This window comes from Pleuronectes platessa, chromosome 2 (genome assembly GCF_947347685.1).
Source record: "Pleuronectes platessa chromosome 2, fPlePla1.1, whole genome shotgun sequence".
NCBI classification, from domain to species: Eukaryota; Metazoa; Chordata; class Actinopteri; order Pleuronectiformes; family Pleuronectidae; genus Pleuronectes; species Pleuronectes platessa.
The window spans coordinates 2240738-2260953 of NC_070627.1; the positions used below are offsets into that span (position 1 = coordinate 2240738).

The 20216-nt window shown below is 44.7% G+C and overlaps 1 protein-coding gene across 1 annotated transcript in view; it reads left to right on the forward strand.

The window, feature by feature from the left end:
• The window catches only part of ptprt (protein tyrosine phosphatase receptor type T), a 78617-nt gene that overhangs the window by 37659 nt on the left and 20742 nt on the right, over positions 1–20216 (forward strand). The window contains 3 exon segments of the mRNA XM_053442584.1: positions 17984–18144; positions 18406–18516; positions 20095–20176. Of these exon segments, the coding sequence (XP_053298559.1) occupies positions 17984–18144; positions 18406–18516; positions 20095–20176 (354 nt within the window).

Sequence of the window (20216 nt, forward strand, 5' to 3'; positions counted from 1 at the left end):
CACTTAGATCTGAGGAGCATGATGCAAATCAACACACTGGACGGCAACAGGGATATTTTATCATTCATTGGGTTTCACTCGATAGATAAAGAGTAATTTATTCTGCTTTTAGCTACGCAAAAAGAGACACGTCCATTTCAAAAGATCCAACTGTCACTGCTCAAACTCCTCCATGCGTCTTTTACGTTAACAAAGCTGTGCAGCGCTGCGTCCACTAGAGGGCAGCGCAGGGTCGAGACTTTCTGACGACAACGAGGGTTCGAGGAGGTTGTGGTAACGTTTCTCTTCAGGAAGAAGTACGACATGTAGACATCTGTAGTTTCTGTGAACCCTCAAAAGTTCCACCAATGTTGACATTTCTTACTCGTACCTTACGGTCGTGTATATATATTACGTTGAGACGTACGACTTCCTGCTTGTCCTGTAACGTAGCCTATAGGAGGTCATATACGTGAGAATGTACGGGATCAAAAGACTGAACGAAGTATATTCTATGAAAGAAAGTACTTATAGGCTGCAGAGCTTGACTGACACGCAGACACATGCACACTTTTCGTATTGTTATCCGAGCTCTTACCGGCATTTTTCCAATCGAAAAAAAACATGAGCCATAAAAGAAGAGGGAGAACAAAAAAATCCACCACAGTAAATTTATTTCACTGTCAATCTTTCCGCAAACCTGCAAATCTCCAAAAGAATAGAGGCTTCTAGGGCTTTTAGTTCTCCCGTGCTCACTGCCTGGCCCTGCACACACACACACACACACACACACACACACACACACACACACACACACACACACAGAGAAACCGACACACACACAAACACACGCACACAACTCATACCTCTTATTACCTTGAAACCGCAGGCCTAGTGAGCGACTCACACGAGCACCAAACATCAAACTTCAAAGCCAGTCGATGTTTTCAGCAAACCATCAACACGGCCACAATCTGAGACGTGGAAAATGATCAGAGGGAGATGGAGGGAAGGGGGGGGGGGGGGCAGAGACAGAAAGAGAGGGAGTTCAGAGGATGATTGAGACATATGTGATATTACTGGAAAACATGGGGGAAAATTCTCATCTGTATAATTGAGCATCATCAGCGTATTGGAGAGCCTCATCAGAGGAAAGTGTGTGTTTCTCTTTTCTTAACATGTTGTGCAAGTGTGTGTGTCTGCTGAGGCACATTAATATGATGTCAAATAACAGAGAGACTGGATGTCGAAATCAAAACCAAGAAGAGGAAAGAGAAATATTTCATTCACGAAGATTGAAAGTTTGTCAAAGAGCGTTCAGACAGTCGAGAGAGAGAGAGAGAGAGAGAGAGAGAGAGAGAGAGACCCCCCCCCCCCGTACTCAAGAGGAAGATAAAGAAAAGCAAAAGGGACACGGTGCTTCACAAAGGACGAGAGACGAGCATCCAGATGGAGAGATGAGGGAGGAAGAGACGGAGAACAGGAACCGGAGAAAGGAGACGAGCACAGACGGACACAAAGGAACAAAGACGTGTCCTTAATGACTCGCTTTGCTTTTAGCTACTCGCCAGTTTGTTCCAAAAAAAGCAATTTCCAGACCTGACACGTGGAATGTGTTAAAAGTTTTTGTTGTATTGTTGTTTATTCAAAGCTCTGTTGGAAAGAAAGAGTTTTCAAATCATCACACGCAGAAACCCACCTTGGATTTGTTAGTGAATCATCAAGTTGTTCCCTCTTCTCCTTCAGATTCAGCCCTGAGACTCTCCAGTTTTACTTCTGCACATTTCACAGGAATCAGGGTTTTAAGCATCACTTCACTGTAAAGCTTCACGTGAGCTCCACTGGACGAACAAAGACGACAATCCTGTTAAATTATGTTTTTTCTGCACCGCATCGTGAAACGGTCTTTTTATGTTGTTTTAATTTGCCGCGACACAGTGAAGGAGATTTGAAAGGGTTTAACTGGCTGATACAAAAGCAGCGAGAGGCCGAGGGGCTCAGGTGGAGATGGACAGAGACGTAATTCTCTCACAGCGGAGGACAAATCACCAGACGAATAGAAATCCTTCGTTCTTTCTTCTGCTCTGAACAAAGGAATCTTCAGCTCAGCAGCTACATGTCACATTCTATCGTAGAACCTCTGCGTCTCTTCTCTTGTCTCCTTCTCGTTGTCGCCTGCATTGTGTGTTTGGACGATATCTTGTTAAGAACTGAAATGGCAGTTGTGCGTCTCCTTGAAGTCAAACAGAAGATCTCTGTCGTCTCTCCCTGTGAATCTGAGTAGACGAACATCTAATGATCCCCGGAGGGAAACTGAGCGGCTGCAGCGACGAGGAGACGAGGACACAGATTAGAAGAAGAAGAGGAACAAGAAACACATCATTTAAGAGCAATTACAAGAGAAGAAAACACGTTGTTAGAAGAAACAGATGAAAGAGAAGAAGGTCGGCAGATAACAGGTTTATTATTTATTCACAGAATCACGAGTATGAAAGTAAACAGGTTTTTGTTTTCAGTTTCCATCGTGATCACAACTTGGAAATAAGAAACATTATTAGATTGTGACTTTAAAAGAAGTAATATTTAGAGCAAAAGGGTTAAATGTGCATTAACTTTTAATATTGTTTTAGTTTTAGTGAGTTTCAAAGATCTATAGTTTAAGATCTTAACCGTTGTACACGTGTAGAATTGTGTGAATAACATTTGCTGGGTTGATCTGTTAAGAAAGTTACGCAAAAAGCTCAAACTTTATAACCTTAAAAGTTTTGCCCAGCCCCTCCACAAACATTTAATGGAAATGGGTTTAGTCGTTTTTCAGTAATCCTCCCGACAGACAAACCAAATCAAATTAGTCAATAACCCGAACCCTAACCATAACCCTAACCCTAACCCTAACCCTAACCATAACCATAACCCTAACCCAAAGATGGTGACAACACATTCCTGGATTCGCTAAAATCCAACGAGTTCTTTCTCAGGCCGTGTTCCATCCTGTGGACAACTGTGGATTTGGAACAAACTTTTCTACTGGATTAAAATTAATAGAATCACTACTTATAAAAATTGGTATCGTTATTTTGCAAGATCTCATACTTACATTTATGAGCGTTTTACCGGCAGCGGTCGCCAACTTGATTCACGTCGTCTGTGGGTAAAGAATTCAGCATTTCTGTCTACCCTTACGTTTATAGCCGTGTCCTGAACACACTACAGAACACTACATATGTTTAATGTCACATGGAGAAATGGAAAAACCCCGCCTCTTCATGGCCACGCCCACAACACAGGGCTGTGGCCTCGCCCGTCGGAGGTCCACTGAGTCTTTACGAAATGTGCAGCGTCAGCATCTAGAAGCAATTAGCACGTTCAACCAGGTGGTCTCTGAGGACGTCCTCAGAGTCGTCCTTCGGAGACCCCCCCCCCCCCACCACCACCACCTGCGCTCTTCTAAGAACCTCACACCAGGAAGTCTTTCATTCTCCTATTTTCACTTTTTCTCCGTGAGATTTCTTTTTCCTCTTTGGCGTTTTGAAGCCTTTTCAAAGTGTTGACAGCCAAATGGAATGTACAGGTTTTCTCCTCCTTCTCCTCCCGGAGGTTTGAGGTTATTGTAAAGATAGCCGGAGCTCTATTGTGTGTTTGTTTCTGTGTGTGTGTGTGTGTGTTTGTTGTAGCCTGTCATTTGCGCTGTTGATGTGTTGATGTTTGCACTGACTGGCAGTCCCGGAGCAGAACCGTGTTGCAGCTAGAAGCCTCGCAGCTCTGCCTGTCTGCGCTCTTCTCTCCACCACTTCTATTCTATTCTTTCTTTTTCTTCTGCTTCTCCTTCTTCTTCTCCTTCTTCTTCTTCTTCTCCTTCTTCTCCTTCGCTCCCTTCTCTCCTTCATTCCCCCCCGCAGCACTCGCTCTTCCTGAAGCGTCTTTGTCCTAAATTTGCCTCTCAGTTTCCATCCATGTTATTTTCTTCAGATTTGACAGCTTGACAGAAAAGTATGTTTGAACTGCGCTGAACGTCTCGAGTTGTATTTTGACATTTTCCTCGCATCTGTGTGTTTTCATCTTTTGTGTGTGTGTGTGTGTGTGTGTGTGTGTGTGTGTGTGTGTGTCTGCTCGTCAGCGCTGCTTCTTATGTTTCCTTCGAGGGGCTGAAAACAAATCAGCACTCATCAGAGGGCGCCTCGCCATTCAGCTGTGACACATACTTAGACTGACACACACACACAAACACACACACACACACACACACACAAACACACACACACACACACACACACACAAACACACACTTACACACACGCTATCATGACTTGTTTAAACTGCCACCAGTAATAGACTCGTGAATTATAGCGTGTCACAGCAGCAGTATTGTGTGTATGTGTGTGTGTGTGTGTGTGTGTGTGTGTGTGTGTGTGTGTGTTGTTTGTGTGTGTGTTTGTCAAGTGGCGGCTGATGGGTACAGAGGTTAAATATCCCGTCCGCTCTCCTTGTCAGCTCCGGTGATTGGAGGGCCCTTGTCGGGGCTGACGTGATTGCATTTGTGATTTGTGGGCGGGCGAGCGAGGGGTATGGGGGGGTGAGCGGGGGGAAGTGCGCCGTCGGGCTGGTGGAATGACAAATGGACGCGGAGCAATAGTAACACATTGACAGGCTGACAGACAGCTGCTGTTTAACCTCCCCCCCACGGCTTGATTCCCTCCTCTGCGTTCTCTCGCTGCGGGTTCGAGTCTCTGAAAAGACGTCACGCTGTTCTGACTCGATGTCAACCCCCCCCCCCCCCCCCCCCCCCCCCCCTCGATGAGAGGAGATGAGATTATACATATAAAAAAACAAGTACACGTTAGATCGGTTGTATTTGTGTTTTTATATTCACTTCCTTTACTTCTCTAACTCTGGACATCACCAAATATAAAAACACGAGTCGGAAAGACACCGATGTAAACTCAACGTAGAAGAATACGCTGATGATGCTTTGTTCTATGTCCTCGAAAGTCCCCGAGCACGAGTTCCTGTCACTGCTCAGATCTCAGCCGTATTAATCTTTGAATGAAATGTCACCTCTCACAACTTTATTCTTCTTCTGCAAACTTTTTCCCACCGGCTAAATAAAGGCAAGTTAAGAGGGTTCTTCAATGTTGTTTTAGAATCGGTGGGGGGGGGGGCCTGTGTGGAGCTGTCAGTCTGTCAGAGTGAAGCCATTAGAGAGGGAGTGGGGGGGGGGGGGGAGATGGAGATGGATGGATTACCTGACTGGTGAAATCTCTTTTGTAACTCCGACTACAGCAGATAGAGCCGTCAGCGACAGACGGGGGGGCGGGGGGGAAGATAAGAGAGCAACGAGATGAAGGGAGGGAGAAGGAAAGGAAGAGAGGGAGTGAAGGAGAGAGAGGGGGGGGTGAGTGGTTAGGCTGAGTAGATTGTTTCTATATATGTAAAGAGCAGGTGCGTCAGGGGAGTGATGGAGAAATGGATCATCACTGAGATACAAGAGATTGAAATCAGACATTTGACAAACGGGTCATTTAACTTTGTCTTTGTCAACTTTTCTCTGCTTGTGTGTTTCCACCCCGATGTTTGAGATCAACACAAACGTGGAAGGAAGTCTCACGGCTTCAGGAGGTCGTGATTATTCTTCATCTTCCCCCGGATGCAAAAACAGAACCGCTGGACATCTTAGTGCTTATCGGACAAAACTCACAGATTTCACACACACACACACACACCATGCATGTGGAGCTCACAGCTTTTCCAGAGTAACACAAACGTAACAACACGTCTGCACGCTGTTTATCAGCAGGAGCAATAACTGCCAGTTTTAAGACCAAGCCACCGTATAAAAGCCTCGGATCACAGCAGTAATGGGTCCCTGTAGGCCAGTGATAACTCTCTGTGTGTTTATATGTGTGTGTCTGTGTGTGTGAGAGAAAGAAGGGGTGACGTAAACTGACAAACACAAAGAGAAAGGCAATAACGTAACACAAATGAACAACGACCAGGAAGAGGACGAGGGAGAAGGAACGAAGACGTCATCGACAAGAACGCTTCATTATGCGTTACATTACAACACACACACACACACACACACACACACACACACACACACACACACACACACACACACACACACACACACACACACACAAACACACACACACAGACACACACACACACACAGCTGCTGGCTCCATGTTGTCCAATGTGCCCTTGAGCCCAGTGACAGTTTGAAGAAGACAGGTAGACGGGTTATCTTAGCTCCTGACCAACTGGTTCTTCTTCTTCTTCTTCTTCTTCTTCTTCTTCTTCTTCTTCTTCTTCTTCTTCTTCTTCTTCTTCTTCTTCTTTGCAGAGGTCTACTAAAATCTGCTTGAATGAAATGTCTTTATTTCAAGTATTTTAACTTCCCAGATAACTCTGATCTTGTGGCCGGTCTCCCTCAGAGAAGGCCGGACACTGATCTCTTCTTCATGAAGATAAACGCAGGAGCACCACTTCCATCCCGGCTCTGTGTCTGTCGCGTGTTCGATTCCCGTCGGTGTTTTCCTGTTCGTCAGTAATGAGGCTCCACCCAGTGAGCAGGAGCTTCTTGATGACCTCAACTCTGTGAAATGAAGCTCTTTAGGAAAGCAATGCTCACTAAGAGGCCCGAGATGTGAAATCATAAACACGTGAGGATGCATGGAGGAGGCTTAATGAAGACGTTATAGAAATTGCATCAGTGCAACAGATCTCAGATACAGAAGTAAACACAAGGTCACATGGGCACGAGCGTGAGAAAACATATGTAGGGAAAAGTGGAAGTGGAATTCATCAGCGACGGGTTATTGTTATTGTTTATTTATGAATCTGTGAAGACAGTAAACATGGCCGACGTCCATCACCACCTCGGTGTTGAACCCTGATGTAAACAAGGTTACGCACAAAATGGTTTATTTCATGTTTTCGTCATAAATAAACTATTATATTATTTATACATCCTTAAAAGTTATTAGATATGTAATAAATAAGATGTTCGAAAGGTGACCATGAACAAACAAGTATGTAAAAATGCCCCTATTATAGTTTTTGGTGATTTCTTTGACTCAGACATTTCTTTTGATATATAATGTAACTGGGTCACATGACCAGAGTTAGTAAGAGACAGATGGACTGTTGCATTGTGGGTCAGAATTTATGTGGATGCAGTTTCTAAATGACCTGATTCTGGTCCCAGAGGTTTGTTTGTCTCTTTCAGCCGCAGGGACACAAACAGTTAAGTCTGGTTTGCAGGATGGATGCAGTGTCTGCGTCTTTATGAGCATTTGTGCGTCGGTGTGAGGTTGTGTACATGAACCAGTGGCTTGTGGACCCGAGCACTTCCTGTTGGACTGACCTCATCGTCATTCACAAGTGTTTACTTTGTCGTTTTGTGTAGTTTTCCACTTAGAGCAAGTAAAGGTTGTTTGCCTTTGTAATTTGATTTGTCTAATTTGTGTGAGAAATGGAAGCAAGTGTGTGTGTGTGTCTGTGTGTGTGTGTGTGTTGTCCCTACTTTCTCTTTCTGTCTACTCTTTTCCTTCTCTCTCTATCTCTCCCCTCTCTCTCTCTCTCTCTCTCCCTCCATCTCTCTCTCTCCCTCTCTCTCTCTCCCTCCCTCTCTCTCTCCCTCCCTCTCTCTCTTTCTCTCTCTCCCTCCCTCCCTCCCTCTCTCTCCCTCTCACCCCCCCCCCCTCTCTCAGCTGGACTTCTCAATGAGGCTTGAGGAGGTAAATAACCAGGATGTGGAAATGCAGAAGTCATTAAAAAGCCAATTACCCACAGGTTCAGTGCTACAGGGAGAAGTTCAGGTTGTAGTGGAGAGCAAAAACCAAATACCAGTGTGTGTCTGTGTGTGTGTGTGTGTCTGTGTGTGTGTCTGTGTGTGCGTGCATGTTGAGATTTGCACCTTTGCATATTTTCTGGATAATTTTGTGTGTATGTGTGATCTAATGTGAACAGGCCTGCTCATGTGAAGGCCACTTTGTGTGTCCATGTGTGTGTCAGTGTGTGTGTGTGTGTGTGTTAATCAATGTCTCAATGAGAAATGGAAGTTTAATTCACCGTGTCGTAAATCTGAGTTGTATAGAACAATATTAAACTTTATTACCATTTCTCATGTTCACTTTACACTCTGAGTGTATCTTTCACTGAGTAAATACAGACACACACACACACACACACACACACACACAGACACACACACACACTCTATTATCCACTGGTAATTACCTCTGGACTCCGGGGGCACAGGGACAGATCACACAATCACACAGCTCAGATAAACACACGCTACGCGGAGCAGAGCCTCGGCCTCGGGGGGGGGGGGGGGGGGCGGGGGGGCGGGCGTCCTCACCGAAGACAAATGTCTCCAAACTCGTCTGTTTGATCAAAGTTTCACGAAAAGTTCAACTGGACTTTTTACTGGGAGGTTAAATGAAAACACCCGGAGAGCTGTGGACCATCCCTTATATTGCTTATTGTAATATTGCACTTTCAAAAGTAACACAACATCTGGCGACTTCCAGATTTCCATAACTTCAGAATCTCGTCATGGGGCCAAAGTCAAACACACACACACACACACACACACACACGCACACACACACATTGATGTAAGGGACACCTAAGGGCAGAGTCAAACACAAGACGACCTCCCATCCATTGTCTCCAGTGTCAGTGGTCACATGCTTGCTCTTCGATCTCCTATAGGTCGAGCCGTCCCTGACCCGCACAGCAGGGGCTTTTGGGATTTAGAGTTCCCACGGGTCAGATCTCATGCAGGGGTTTAATGTGTGGGTTCACTTGCGTGTGCATGTGTGCGTCTGTGTGTGTCCGTGTGTGTGTGTGTGTGACTTATAGGCTGGGTATTGATGAGCTGTCTATGAGGAAACCGAGAGGCTGTCCCTGGAGGACTGATCAATAACGCTAGTCTCCTTGTCTTCACCTCCTTATTAGCAAAGATTAGAGCAGCTTCACAACAGCCTGCAGGCATGTGTGTGTGTGTGTCTGTGTGTGTGTGTGTGTGTGTGTGTGTGAGTGAGAGACGCACTCCATCCAGCCTGTCTTTATTCACAGCAGAACAGACTCCTCAGCTCCAGGGTCCAAACAGACTGTGTATAAAGAACAATGTGTCTCCACTTCCTCCCACTGTCCAGAAAATCAAGCCAAATATTCAGAATCATGTTTCTTCGCCTAGTTTTTCATCTCTCTGATGAATCCAGAAACCTGGACACCTCGAGCACGGCTCATCTTATCGGTTTCACACTTATCAAGTGTATCAGAAAGTGCAGTGAGGAATCTGCCCACGATTTAGACGCACGATACGTTTAGATATGAATAAGCTTCTGAGGCGATGCTCTGTGTTAGACTCAGGTCACAACAACAATAACAACAACAACAACAGATTCTCCAGTTCAGCTTCAATGAACTTTGATTAAACAGGTTGTTGTGCAGCAGGTCATTCTAAACAGATACGTGTAGATCAGACACTGTGGTAAACATTATACAACTCATTAAAACCATCTAAATATACTTGAATATGTACTTGTATGTGTATACAATGTACATACTTAGCATTTTATTTAATTCTTTTGCCTTTTTATATTTCTTTATTCTCTTGTCCACCTCAGTCAGCTGCTGTAACATCTGGATTTCAATCAATACAGTTTAATCTTCTCTTATCTTGAAGTGTTCTTTGACTCTGTAGCTTGGTCTGCGTCCCGTCTGTGAACATGGAGGAGGTGGGGTTTATCACCTATACTGCAGTGTGTTGTTGTTCATCTTTTTGTACAGTTCCTGGGATGTGCACACAATCACATTGTGTGTTTTTGTATTTATTTGGGGTTGAGGAGCATCTACATTTAATCCTCCTGACCTAATGAAATAAGAGAATTTGTTGTTTCCTCCCAAAACGACCCATTGGTGTTTATTCCAGTGTGAGATTGTGGTGTGAGTTGTGTTTAATGGAGTTTTGTCGTTGTGCGTTTGGCCCGTTGTCGTCTTGCTGACTCTGTGACACAATCGTTCTGTTAACCCACAGGATCAGTGACGACTGTGCTGTTGTGAGTCTGTGTGAAAGTGCTTCAGAAACCAGCTGGTTCCTGAACCGGAGCCAGAGAGTCTCACTTCACCCACAACTCATTCATAATAAACCCCCTCTGTGGGAACAGCATCGCCCCCCCCCCCCTCCCCCCCTGCATTATTATATCTCCTGTGAGCACAATCACCGTGTTGATGTGAACCAGGACCTCGGATTCGGCTGTTGTTGTGTTTGCAACATCGTGCTTCGTGTTCCCATTAAAACCAGTTTGTTACTGGTGGCCGCTGAGCGTCTCCACCCCATCATGAAGCCACTTGCTCCCCCTCATGGGCCCACCTGGACTATCTGAGGCTGTCGCTGTCTTTTTTTAGCGTTTGGCTCGGCTGCAGACGACTGACGCTTTGAGTCGGTGACGTCCACTGTTTGCGATGTTCGTCTACACAAATAAACTTGACTCACTGGAAAATCTGTGAAACAAATCCAAAGGTTTGAAGAATGTTTGCAGGAAGCTGAGGAACTGAATTCTAAAGCTGCAGGGCTGCTGCTAAACCATTAAGAAAAAAACCCAGTATGAGCACTTTGAGAAGAAGCTTCCATCTTGATCCTGCGCGCAAAGCCAGTGTGTGTGTACGTGTACACAATAACTCAACAATACATCGATAGTTTTACACTAAACTTGGTGGGATTGTTACTTCACCGCGTTTCTCCATAACTCAACAATACATCGATAGTTTTACACTAAACTTGGTGGGATTGTTACTTCACCGCGTTTCTCCACGTGATTCATTTTTGGAGCTGATCTGTGGTTGTCAACAAAAATGTGGTTCAAAAAACACTTTTTCCAAGATGTCTCCTGGACGAACGCCAGGTGTTAATGAGAGTTATCAGCTTCCAGTGGAATATCTGATGAGTTATGTGTAATTCATAACTCTGCACTTTGGTAAATATTCACATTACAGCCTCGGAAAAAAATCCACCTCCATTGTTCTGGTCTCAGTTCAGCCTCGTTTCCTGAAGACACAGTTTGCTGCGGGAGAAAAATGTGACAGAGAAAAGTAAGAAGAAGTAGAAAAAAGCCACAGGAGTTTGTGTGATGGACGTTTCCAGGCCACATGTGGACCCCCCCCCCCCCCTCCCTCCCTCCCTCCCTCCCCCCCGTTGAAATAACAGATGTAAACCTCTGAGATGCTGGAGGAGCTGTGAGAGAGAGCCTGGCTCAGGGCTCGGAGGGCGTCTTAATCCAAGAGACGAGACAGACACAAAACGCCCGATGAGGACAAAGAAAGAGAGACTGAAGAGCCACGGACTCTGAGTGGAGGCCCCTGGGAGCCACACCAGCACATCGCTCTCTGTGAACATCTTCCCTCCACGTCGGGTTTCACCAGAAGATCCGGGGACGTAATTGATCTGTTAAAGAGCGATTTAGTCTGCGCCTCTCTCTCTCTCTCTCTCTCTCTCCGCTCTGCTGCACAAACTCCTTTCATTCCCCCAAAACCCCTCAAAACGCTGTTGTTCTGTTCAACAAAAAAAAAAAAGAAGTTTGTAACGGAGCTCATGTAGATAAAGTTTCTTTCTTCTTACTTCTCCAGGCGGCTGAGAGTATTTTGTCATATCATAGAGATGTAGATAAGATGGAAGACGTTCTCCTGCTAAATCCTCTCTGTTATGTTTTGGATGCTTTTATTCCAAACCCTGCAAACCCAGGTGGAGCTGACCCTTCGCCCTCTCAGCCTCAGAACCCCCCCCTCCCCCCCCCCTCCTTCCCCCTTTGCCTCCAGGTATTTGCAACACGTCCACATTTGGTTTTTCTATTTTTTTGCACAAATGAAAAGAGCCGACCTCAATGTAAACCAATGTACATGCATTGTAATGGAATGGAAGCTGTTTGTGAGGAATGACAAAGTGCAGACGCACACACACACAAACACACAAACACACACACTCAGACACACCATCTGCTCCATTTGCTGTAATAGGGGTAAATTAGTTGGAGCCTTTAAAAGCCTTTTCCTCTGGGCTCATATTGGAAGTGAATGTTGAGGTGTCTGTGTTTACAAGCCACAGATGATGGAGGGAGACGGACTGAGGGGGGGGGGGTATAGGATGCATGGAGAGACGAGAGGAGGAGGGGGGGGGTGTGGACAGTGAGACGCTCAGACGGATGAATGAATGAGTTGTTCTGCCCTGATAATTACTGATTTGTCACTTTTCACATTATCACAAGGCTCAGAGACACAGGCTGAGAGATGGGGGGGGGGTGATGAGGAGATGAGATCAAATAACAGAAACATAAGAAGAAGAAGAACAATAAATTCATCTGAAGGAGATGAATTAAAGAATATCTGGATTTAATTAAAAGTTCTTCCAACAACTTTCATGGTCCTTCATCAAGGAGGTGTTGACGTGATCCTGCTGAGTCACAGAGAAATAGAAACAAAACCTTTTACCTCCTGTAAGGTAAATTATGAATAAATTATGAATAAATTAAATGAATGGATATTTCTTTAATGGAGCACGTTGAACTGGATCTGGTCCAACTGGACGAGTGACGGTGAAAAGGCCTCAGAGGGTGAGAGGGATGAAGGGATGAAGGGATGAGGAGATGGATGATGAGGGTGAAGAGACAGAGATGAAACCAATGAGTGTTCGAAGGAAACTAAATGAGGAGTAACACCCCCCCCCCCCCCCTCCCCGAGTGTGTGTGTGTGTGTGTGTGTGTGTGTGTGTGTGTGTGTGTGTGTGTGTGTGTGTGTGTACGTGCTTGCACACCTGTGTGGACTATGGAGGTATTTATCCTTCAGCTTTATTTGGATGGGTACATCCAGTGTGTGTGAGTGTGTGTGTGTGTGTGTGTGTGTGATGATGACAACGCAGGCCCATTACCCATTGAGGACACACAACATATGGGTTCCAGCACTTGTGTGTGTGTGTGTGTGTGTGTGTGTGTGTGTGTGTGTGTGTCCTCAGAGAGAATCGTGTGCACTAAATGTGTGAAATGGGCCAGAGAGCAATGTGGTGTTTGTGTGATTCCTCCTGCTTTGTGTTTCATGATGAAGATGATGAAGATGATGAAGATGATGAAGATGAGCCCTTCACACAACAACACAGTGTTTTGTCGTCCATGGGTCACGTCTGCTCCACAGCTGACGCGCTTGTTATTGCCCCCCCCCCCCCTCTTTCACTCTCCTCCACCTTTCCTCCCTCATCCCGTCTTCGTCTCTCACGTCCTCCGACTCAGCTGTCAATCATTTATTAAGAATAACTTTACAAAATTCACGAACCTTTCATCTTCGTCTTGTCGTTTCGGCTCCTCCTTCCCTCCCTCCCTCCCTCCCTCCCTCCCTCCCTCCCTCGTTCTCTCTATCCTCTATCTGAGTATTTACAAAGACGTGACGGAGAAGTTAAGAACATGTGAAACAACCTGGTGCTGCTGATGGAGTCACCAGATGAAGTAGAGAGGAGGTGATGGTTGTGTGTCTGTGTGTGTGTGTGTGTCTCCTCAGGGCCCCTTCAACTTAGGAAGTCCCTGTGTGTGTGTCTGTGTGTGTGTGTGTGTGTGTGTTTGTGCGCGCTCTCTTGTTTTTAACTAGCATCCCACGCACAACCAGTTCTGTGCTCCTGTAAAGGGACCTAGTTAACTCCCCTCTCCTCCCACAGACACACACACTCACACTCCCAGTGACACAGTTGCACAAAAAAACAACAACACACAAAATACTCTCATGGTTTGACACTGATTTCAAGTTCCTCTTTCACATTGCTGCCTTCTTTTAAACACGTATATACAAACGGCAGAAGCAGCTCTTTTTCATCCATCCCATCAAACGCACAACAATCACTTTCAAAGTGTTGAAATTTGTGGTTTTTATCGCACATATTAATCTCATTATCTCAAAAACAAACCGCTGGCAGATAATTAATAACAAGACTTTAACGAGACAGGAAGTCAGACGCCGACTCAGGCTTTGATTTCAACGTTTTTCTGCAGATGTGTGTGTGTGTTTGTGTGTGTGTCTCCCTGGGAGTGCGAGTATGGGTGTGTGTGTTCTTTGTGTGTGTTAGTGTTGACTGTCTGGCCTGTATTACTATCGATCCGTGCGACCCACCTTTTGTATTGATTTGAGAAAACCCCTCTATTAACCAGGGTTTCTCATTTCTCTCTCTCTAACACGTCTGAGGAATAAATATCTCACTCGTGTGTTTCATCACAAACTTTTTAAAGTTCAAGCAATTTAATAATTCAGCTCTTTCTTACAAATCATGAGGCTTAAATCATAAGATTCAGATTCAGCACAGACGTCAAACGACCGTCATCAGGTCACGTGATCTGATGTCGGGGGAAACCTTTTCTTATTTAATCCAAGAAATAAACCGAGTCCTATAAATAAATAATCTTTACATATCAGGCAAGACAATAGTTTTATTATTTGGTAGTTAACTTTAGTTGAGGGTTAAGAACTGAGGATTTTCTGAGCTCATTAAGCAGCATGACACTGTAACAAAAAGCCCAAATAAAATACAAAAAATACTTTCTGCTAGAAGTACTATTGAGGTACTTCTTCGAGAGCCAGTATAGATTTAACTATTAACGAATATATGACAAAAAGAGGACGAATTTACAATTTGCAAAACCTAATGTTGTCCGGATTACATTTTCTTTTAACGTGACAAAAGCTGAAATTAATCAGAAATTTGCCAACCCAATATTCCATCCATCTGTAGAGTCTACAGCATGAATTAGTTTACATTTGTTATATTATTTTTATAAAGGCAAAATTATTCTAATGAGTCTGTTTTAAGACTAATTTGAGGAATTATTTTCAAAAGAAAATGACAAAAAAAACGACAACACACGTACAGTATGCACACAATTGCAGTTGTTGTGTTGATGTGTGCGTGTTTATCCGAAGGACACTTACTATTAGAGTGTGATGTGCACGTGAGAATGTGCATGTGTGTGTGAAGACTGATTTGAAAACACTACGTTTACACATGCTGGTGTGAAATCCCAGTTGTCCCAGTCAGAGACGTCTTCAACCCGTTTCCAGTCTGAGTGCATCGGCTGAAACTCTCCTCAGCAGACACACACTGGTGTGCAGATCCCGCGCAGCAGCGGGGGGGGGTAAATACTTTGCTCAGAGGCACTTCAGCGGCGGGAAGACGCTGCGGAGGCTCCGGCTCCGTTTGATGTCGGGAGGCTTTGGAAAATAAAAGATAGATCTCAGATTCTCAGCAGTATTTGTGAAAACAGCCGGTCTCGTGTGTGTAGAGACGTTTGTTGCAACGAGTTGACCCAGTTATTTTGATGTGTGATGTGTGTGTGTGATGTGTGTGTGTGTGTGTGTGTGTGTGTGTGTGTGTGTGTGTTGACCAGGCAGACAGATTCATCCTTTCTTCTCACATTAACAGATTGCTCCTCTCTGACCTCACAGCTGGGAAACAACGTGTGAAATGAATGTTTTGTGCGCTCGTGATTGTATGTCAGTGTGTGTTTCTGTGTATGTCGTCATGTTTCAGTGTGTGTGTGTGTCTGTGTTTGTCGGTGAATAAAACGCCCATGCTCGTCCACGTGTGAGTGATGTCAGGGTCTAAAAATGGGTCTTTGTTGTAACCTTTTTTTGATCCAAACATGATGTGTGTGGCATATGTACAGAGGTGTGTGTCTGTCTGTGTGTGTCTGTCTGTGTGTGTTTGTGTGTGTGTGTTTTGAATCTGCAGTTACAACCCTTTCTTTTCACTAATATCACATTAGCACACACTGTATGAGTGACTTGTCGTGTAATGATTGTGTTTTTTGCAGAAAACACAACAGATGTTTCTTACTCCAGCTTTAATGAACACAAACACAACACACACGTCAAATAAAACTAACTTTATTTAAAACAAGCGAAACTACAGAGCTGTGTGTGTGTGTGTGTGTGAAGGTTGGACTGTGTGTGTGTGTGTGTGTGTGTGTGTGTCTGTGTGTGTGAACTCCTTCCTCTTCAAAAGTCACTGCTCTGCCCTTTAAAATCAAAATGTCATGACATCCAAACATCCCACAGTTTCTTGTAATGTGCAAAAAAACAACCGGATGAGCAAACACAACAAACAGATGTTTATATATTTATTTTTTTATTCTATTCTTTCATATCTCGTATTGTTCATATTTCACATCACGTCCCAGTGAGAGCAGAGCTGTGGGACTACAGATCTTTTTAGTGATTAACTGACTGAGGGGCTCAGGTCGGGTAGATGCTGTTTAAATGAAAGAAAGAACAAAAAGGAGAAGTTCCAGAATAATTCAATTATCTATATTGACCCACAATGTCTGGTCTCTAAACCAGTCCCAGTTCCCAGGTGGTTTCTCAGAGGTCTTACTGGTCTCGGTTGAGTTCTTAGTTCCCAGGATGTGAAGCAGATTTGATCCAAAGGAGCCGGTAGTTTACATCTGTAGCTTCAATACAACACGGACGAGATCCAAATCATATGCAGTCGCACAATCCTCATATCAGTCGCACAACCCCCCCTCGCACACATTCATTCTTCTTCCTTTCACTCTTCATGAATTCAGCAGTGGAGTGAACGTGCACACCCGGCCCCTGTTAGACGCTCACAGCCACACCTGCTTGATTCACCATTCCTCCTCCTCCTCCTCCTCCTCCTCCTCCTCCTCCTCCTCCTCCTCCTCTTTCCTCCTCCTCCTCCTCCTCTCTCACCAAACAGTCTCCCAATCACTCAGGCAGATGGAAGGCAGCCAAACGGCCCGACCCATAAAAGCTCTGCCCGGTGCCATAAAGCAGAGACTAAAACCCACTTAAGCCGCGGGTTGACAGTGGAAATGTGTTTGACGTCGTGGTTCAGAACCCCCCCCCCCCCCCCCCCGGGGGCGTGGACACATTAAGATCCTCACTCACAGCTCGGGTAAATCAAAGAGCTTGAGATGATTTAGATGCTTTTTTTGTTTATTGTTGTTGTTGTTGTTGCATCATTCAGTGGTGGCAGAAAGTGGCGTCACCAATTTCCTGCCGCCAGATTTTTATCCAACAAACTCAATTTCAAGAGACACTGATCTGAGCAATTTAACTCACTTTAAACTCGATGCTCTATCAAATGATTCTTTAATGGAGACGCAGGAGTGTGTGTGATACAGTGAGGAGGACCCCCCCCCCCCCAGCGTATGGACACTAATGGCTTTGTCTCCAGTTCAGAGACGTCCTTAGTGGGCCACATAGACCACGTCCTATGAAGGATGAAGCCTGGTGGGACAGGAAATTGGCCGGAGAAGGATCCACCTGTCAGATCCTTTGTTTCTCATGAAGGGGGGGGGGGGAGAGAAACACAGTGTAGGAATATGTCATGTCTATAATCATATATATTCCTTTAAAATAGAAACAGCCAAGAATGAGGTTTTTCACTTAAGGGATTATACAACCAGGAGTAACTTAAAACTCAAGTTACTCCATGTAGGAAACTCAATTTACAGTAGAACTTGTTTCATTATATTCACTCTTTATGGTATTTATACCTCATAAAACTACTTAAAGTTTTACTCGCCTGCTCACGTCTCCGCTTTACTTGGACACTTTGCATATTTACTCTTTTTATGTAGTTTTCATTGAATATCTTTCATATTTCATTTCACGTTCTCTTCTTTATTTCTCTTTATCTTTGTGCTTATACTTGCTTTCTAATTTGTTTTATCCGTCCCCAGGATTTTATCGCTGTGTTCATTGTTATGCACAAAAACCCAAAGTCAACTTCTTGGCCACAAACCGAGTTATGATTTGTGATGATTGACACATCATTAGTAAAAGTGTTTTCATCCAGTTTGCCTCTCACCAAGTGTCAGGGACCACAGCCGATTGTGTTGAGATCACGTTCTCACTGTCCCTGCTTCTCCTGTGTGTGTGTGTGTGTGTGTGTGTGTGTGTGTGTGTGTGTGTGTGTGTGTGTGTGTGTGTCTGTGTGTAGGTTCCTTCATGGTGGTGAACGCGTCGGGTCGGGCCTCAGGACAGAAGGCTCACTTCTACATGCCCACCCTGAAGGAGAACGACACCCACTGCATCGACTTCCTCTACTCGCTGTCCAGCCGCGACGGAGCCAGCCCAGGAACACTCAACGTCTACATCAAGGTGTGTGTCTGTGTGTGTCTGTGTGTGTGTGTGTGTCTGTGTGTGTGTGTGTGTCTGTGTGTGTGTGAGGGACTGACAGGCTGGGATGGATTGGGGCTGATAGACTGCAGCAGGTAAACTAACAAACAGGCATCTGGTGTCTGTCAAGGAGGGATGAAGCTATCACTGAGAACCTGTGCGTTAGTGTGTGTCTGTGTGTGTCTGTGTGTGTGTGTGTGTGTGTGTTATTCTCATCTAACTCTCCTGTGTGCCGTCCTGCAGGTGAATGGAGGTGCTCAGGGAAACCCGGTGTGGAACGCCTCTGATACCGTCACTGAAGGCTGGGTGAAGGCTGAGCTGGCTATTTCTACCTTCTGGCCCAACTCCTATCAGGTATAACACACACACACACACACACACACACACACACACACACACACACACACACAAATGTAGCCAGATGTGCGATCATTTTATATTTGTACGTATAAAAGTCTTTCCTGTCTCATGTTTCAAAATAAGAGCGTTGTACCTTGAAAAGCATCGTAACTAAATCCTTTCAGAATCTCAACACAGCTTCTACACACACACACACACGTAGACACACACACACAGACACACACACACACACACACACGTAGACACATGCACACAAACACACACAGGTAGACACATGCCCACACACACACCCTTTTCTTTTAGTTTATACAATGATTATTAACCGTTGAATCTGATGTCAAGACATTTGATATGCACATGAAACAAAAGAAAAACATATTACACAGTAAGTTACATTAAAATAAGTTACTTATGATCAATATAATTGTGTTTTTATATCACTGAAGTTTAGCTGAGTTCAAATAACTGAAAGTCTAAATCGTGGTTCGTTGGAGTCGTGAGTTTCATCATCAGGTAGAAACACGAACAACAGGATTCTTCTCTTTTAATGTTGAAACACAAAACACAAAACGCCCCCCTGGTAATGACTCACTTTGTGTGTGTCTGTCTGTGTGAGGCACCCTGCTGTGTTATTTTATTGAGGAAGCACAAAAGCGACTGTGTTTTACCTAATGACTGAGCTGTGTTCAGTAAATGAAAGCCCCCCCTGTGTCACACACACACACACACACACACACACATCTGAGGCACAGTTGTAATCAAAGTCACTTAAATGTGTGTGTGTGTCTGTTTGTGTGTCTGTGTGTGTCTCACTAATGAGGAGTCACTTCCCATCGAGAAATGACTCTTTCTTTTTCTAAAAGCTCAAAAACTTTGTGATTTTAAATATTACAAAACAAACTTTTAGGACAAACTCTGACTCGTCTGAACAGGCTGTGTTTTCAGGATCTCCCTAATATGTTGTGAGCAATTTATTAGGAACCCCTGTGCACCTGCTCCTTAGTGCAGAACAGTGCACTGTTCCCACTCCAGCAGAAATCAGGGTTTCTGTAAAGGCTCAAATCAAAATAGTGTCTCTTCAAGAAAAGCTCCTGCAGCATCTTGGATTTCTGTGAACTTGACATTCGAGTCACAGTCTTTTCTTTGAGGGAGAGATGGAGAATAAAGTGTCTTCCCAGAAGTCTTTAGTATTCAGACTGAGTCCGGTTTATACAGCTGAGGATCCCTGACAAGAGCAGCGCAGGGGTGTGTGTCTGTCTGTGTGTGTCTGTCTGTGTCTGTGTGTGTGTGTGGGTGTTCATAATATGTGTTTGTGTGTGAGTAAATATGTGTGGGTCAGGAGTGCACGGCCCCTTGACAGCCCGGCCGACTGCCTGTCACCCGGAGGAGGAAATGTAAATGTGGAAAGAGAAGAAGAGGAGGAGGAAGAGGAAGATTGACAAAAGAAACAGAAGAGCAATTATTAGACTAGAAGAAGTGACAGAAGAGAAAGGAAGTTATAGATGGAGAAGGATGGGGGGGGGGCACATGCAGAGACTAAAGGGAATCTCTCTCTCTTTCTTTCTTTCTCAGGTGATCTTTGAAGCCGTGTCCGTCCAGGGACATCCAGGGTTCATCGCTGTGGACGACATACGTGTCCTGGCCCACCCCTGCCGTAAGTGACTGAGCCTGTGTGTGTGTGTCTGTGTGTGTGT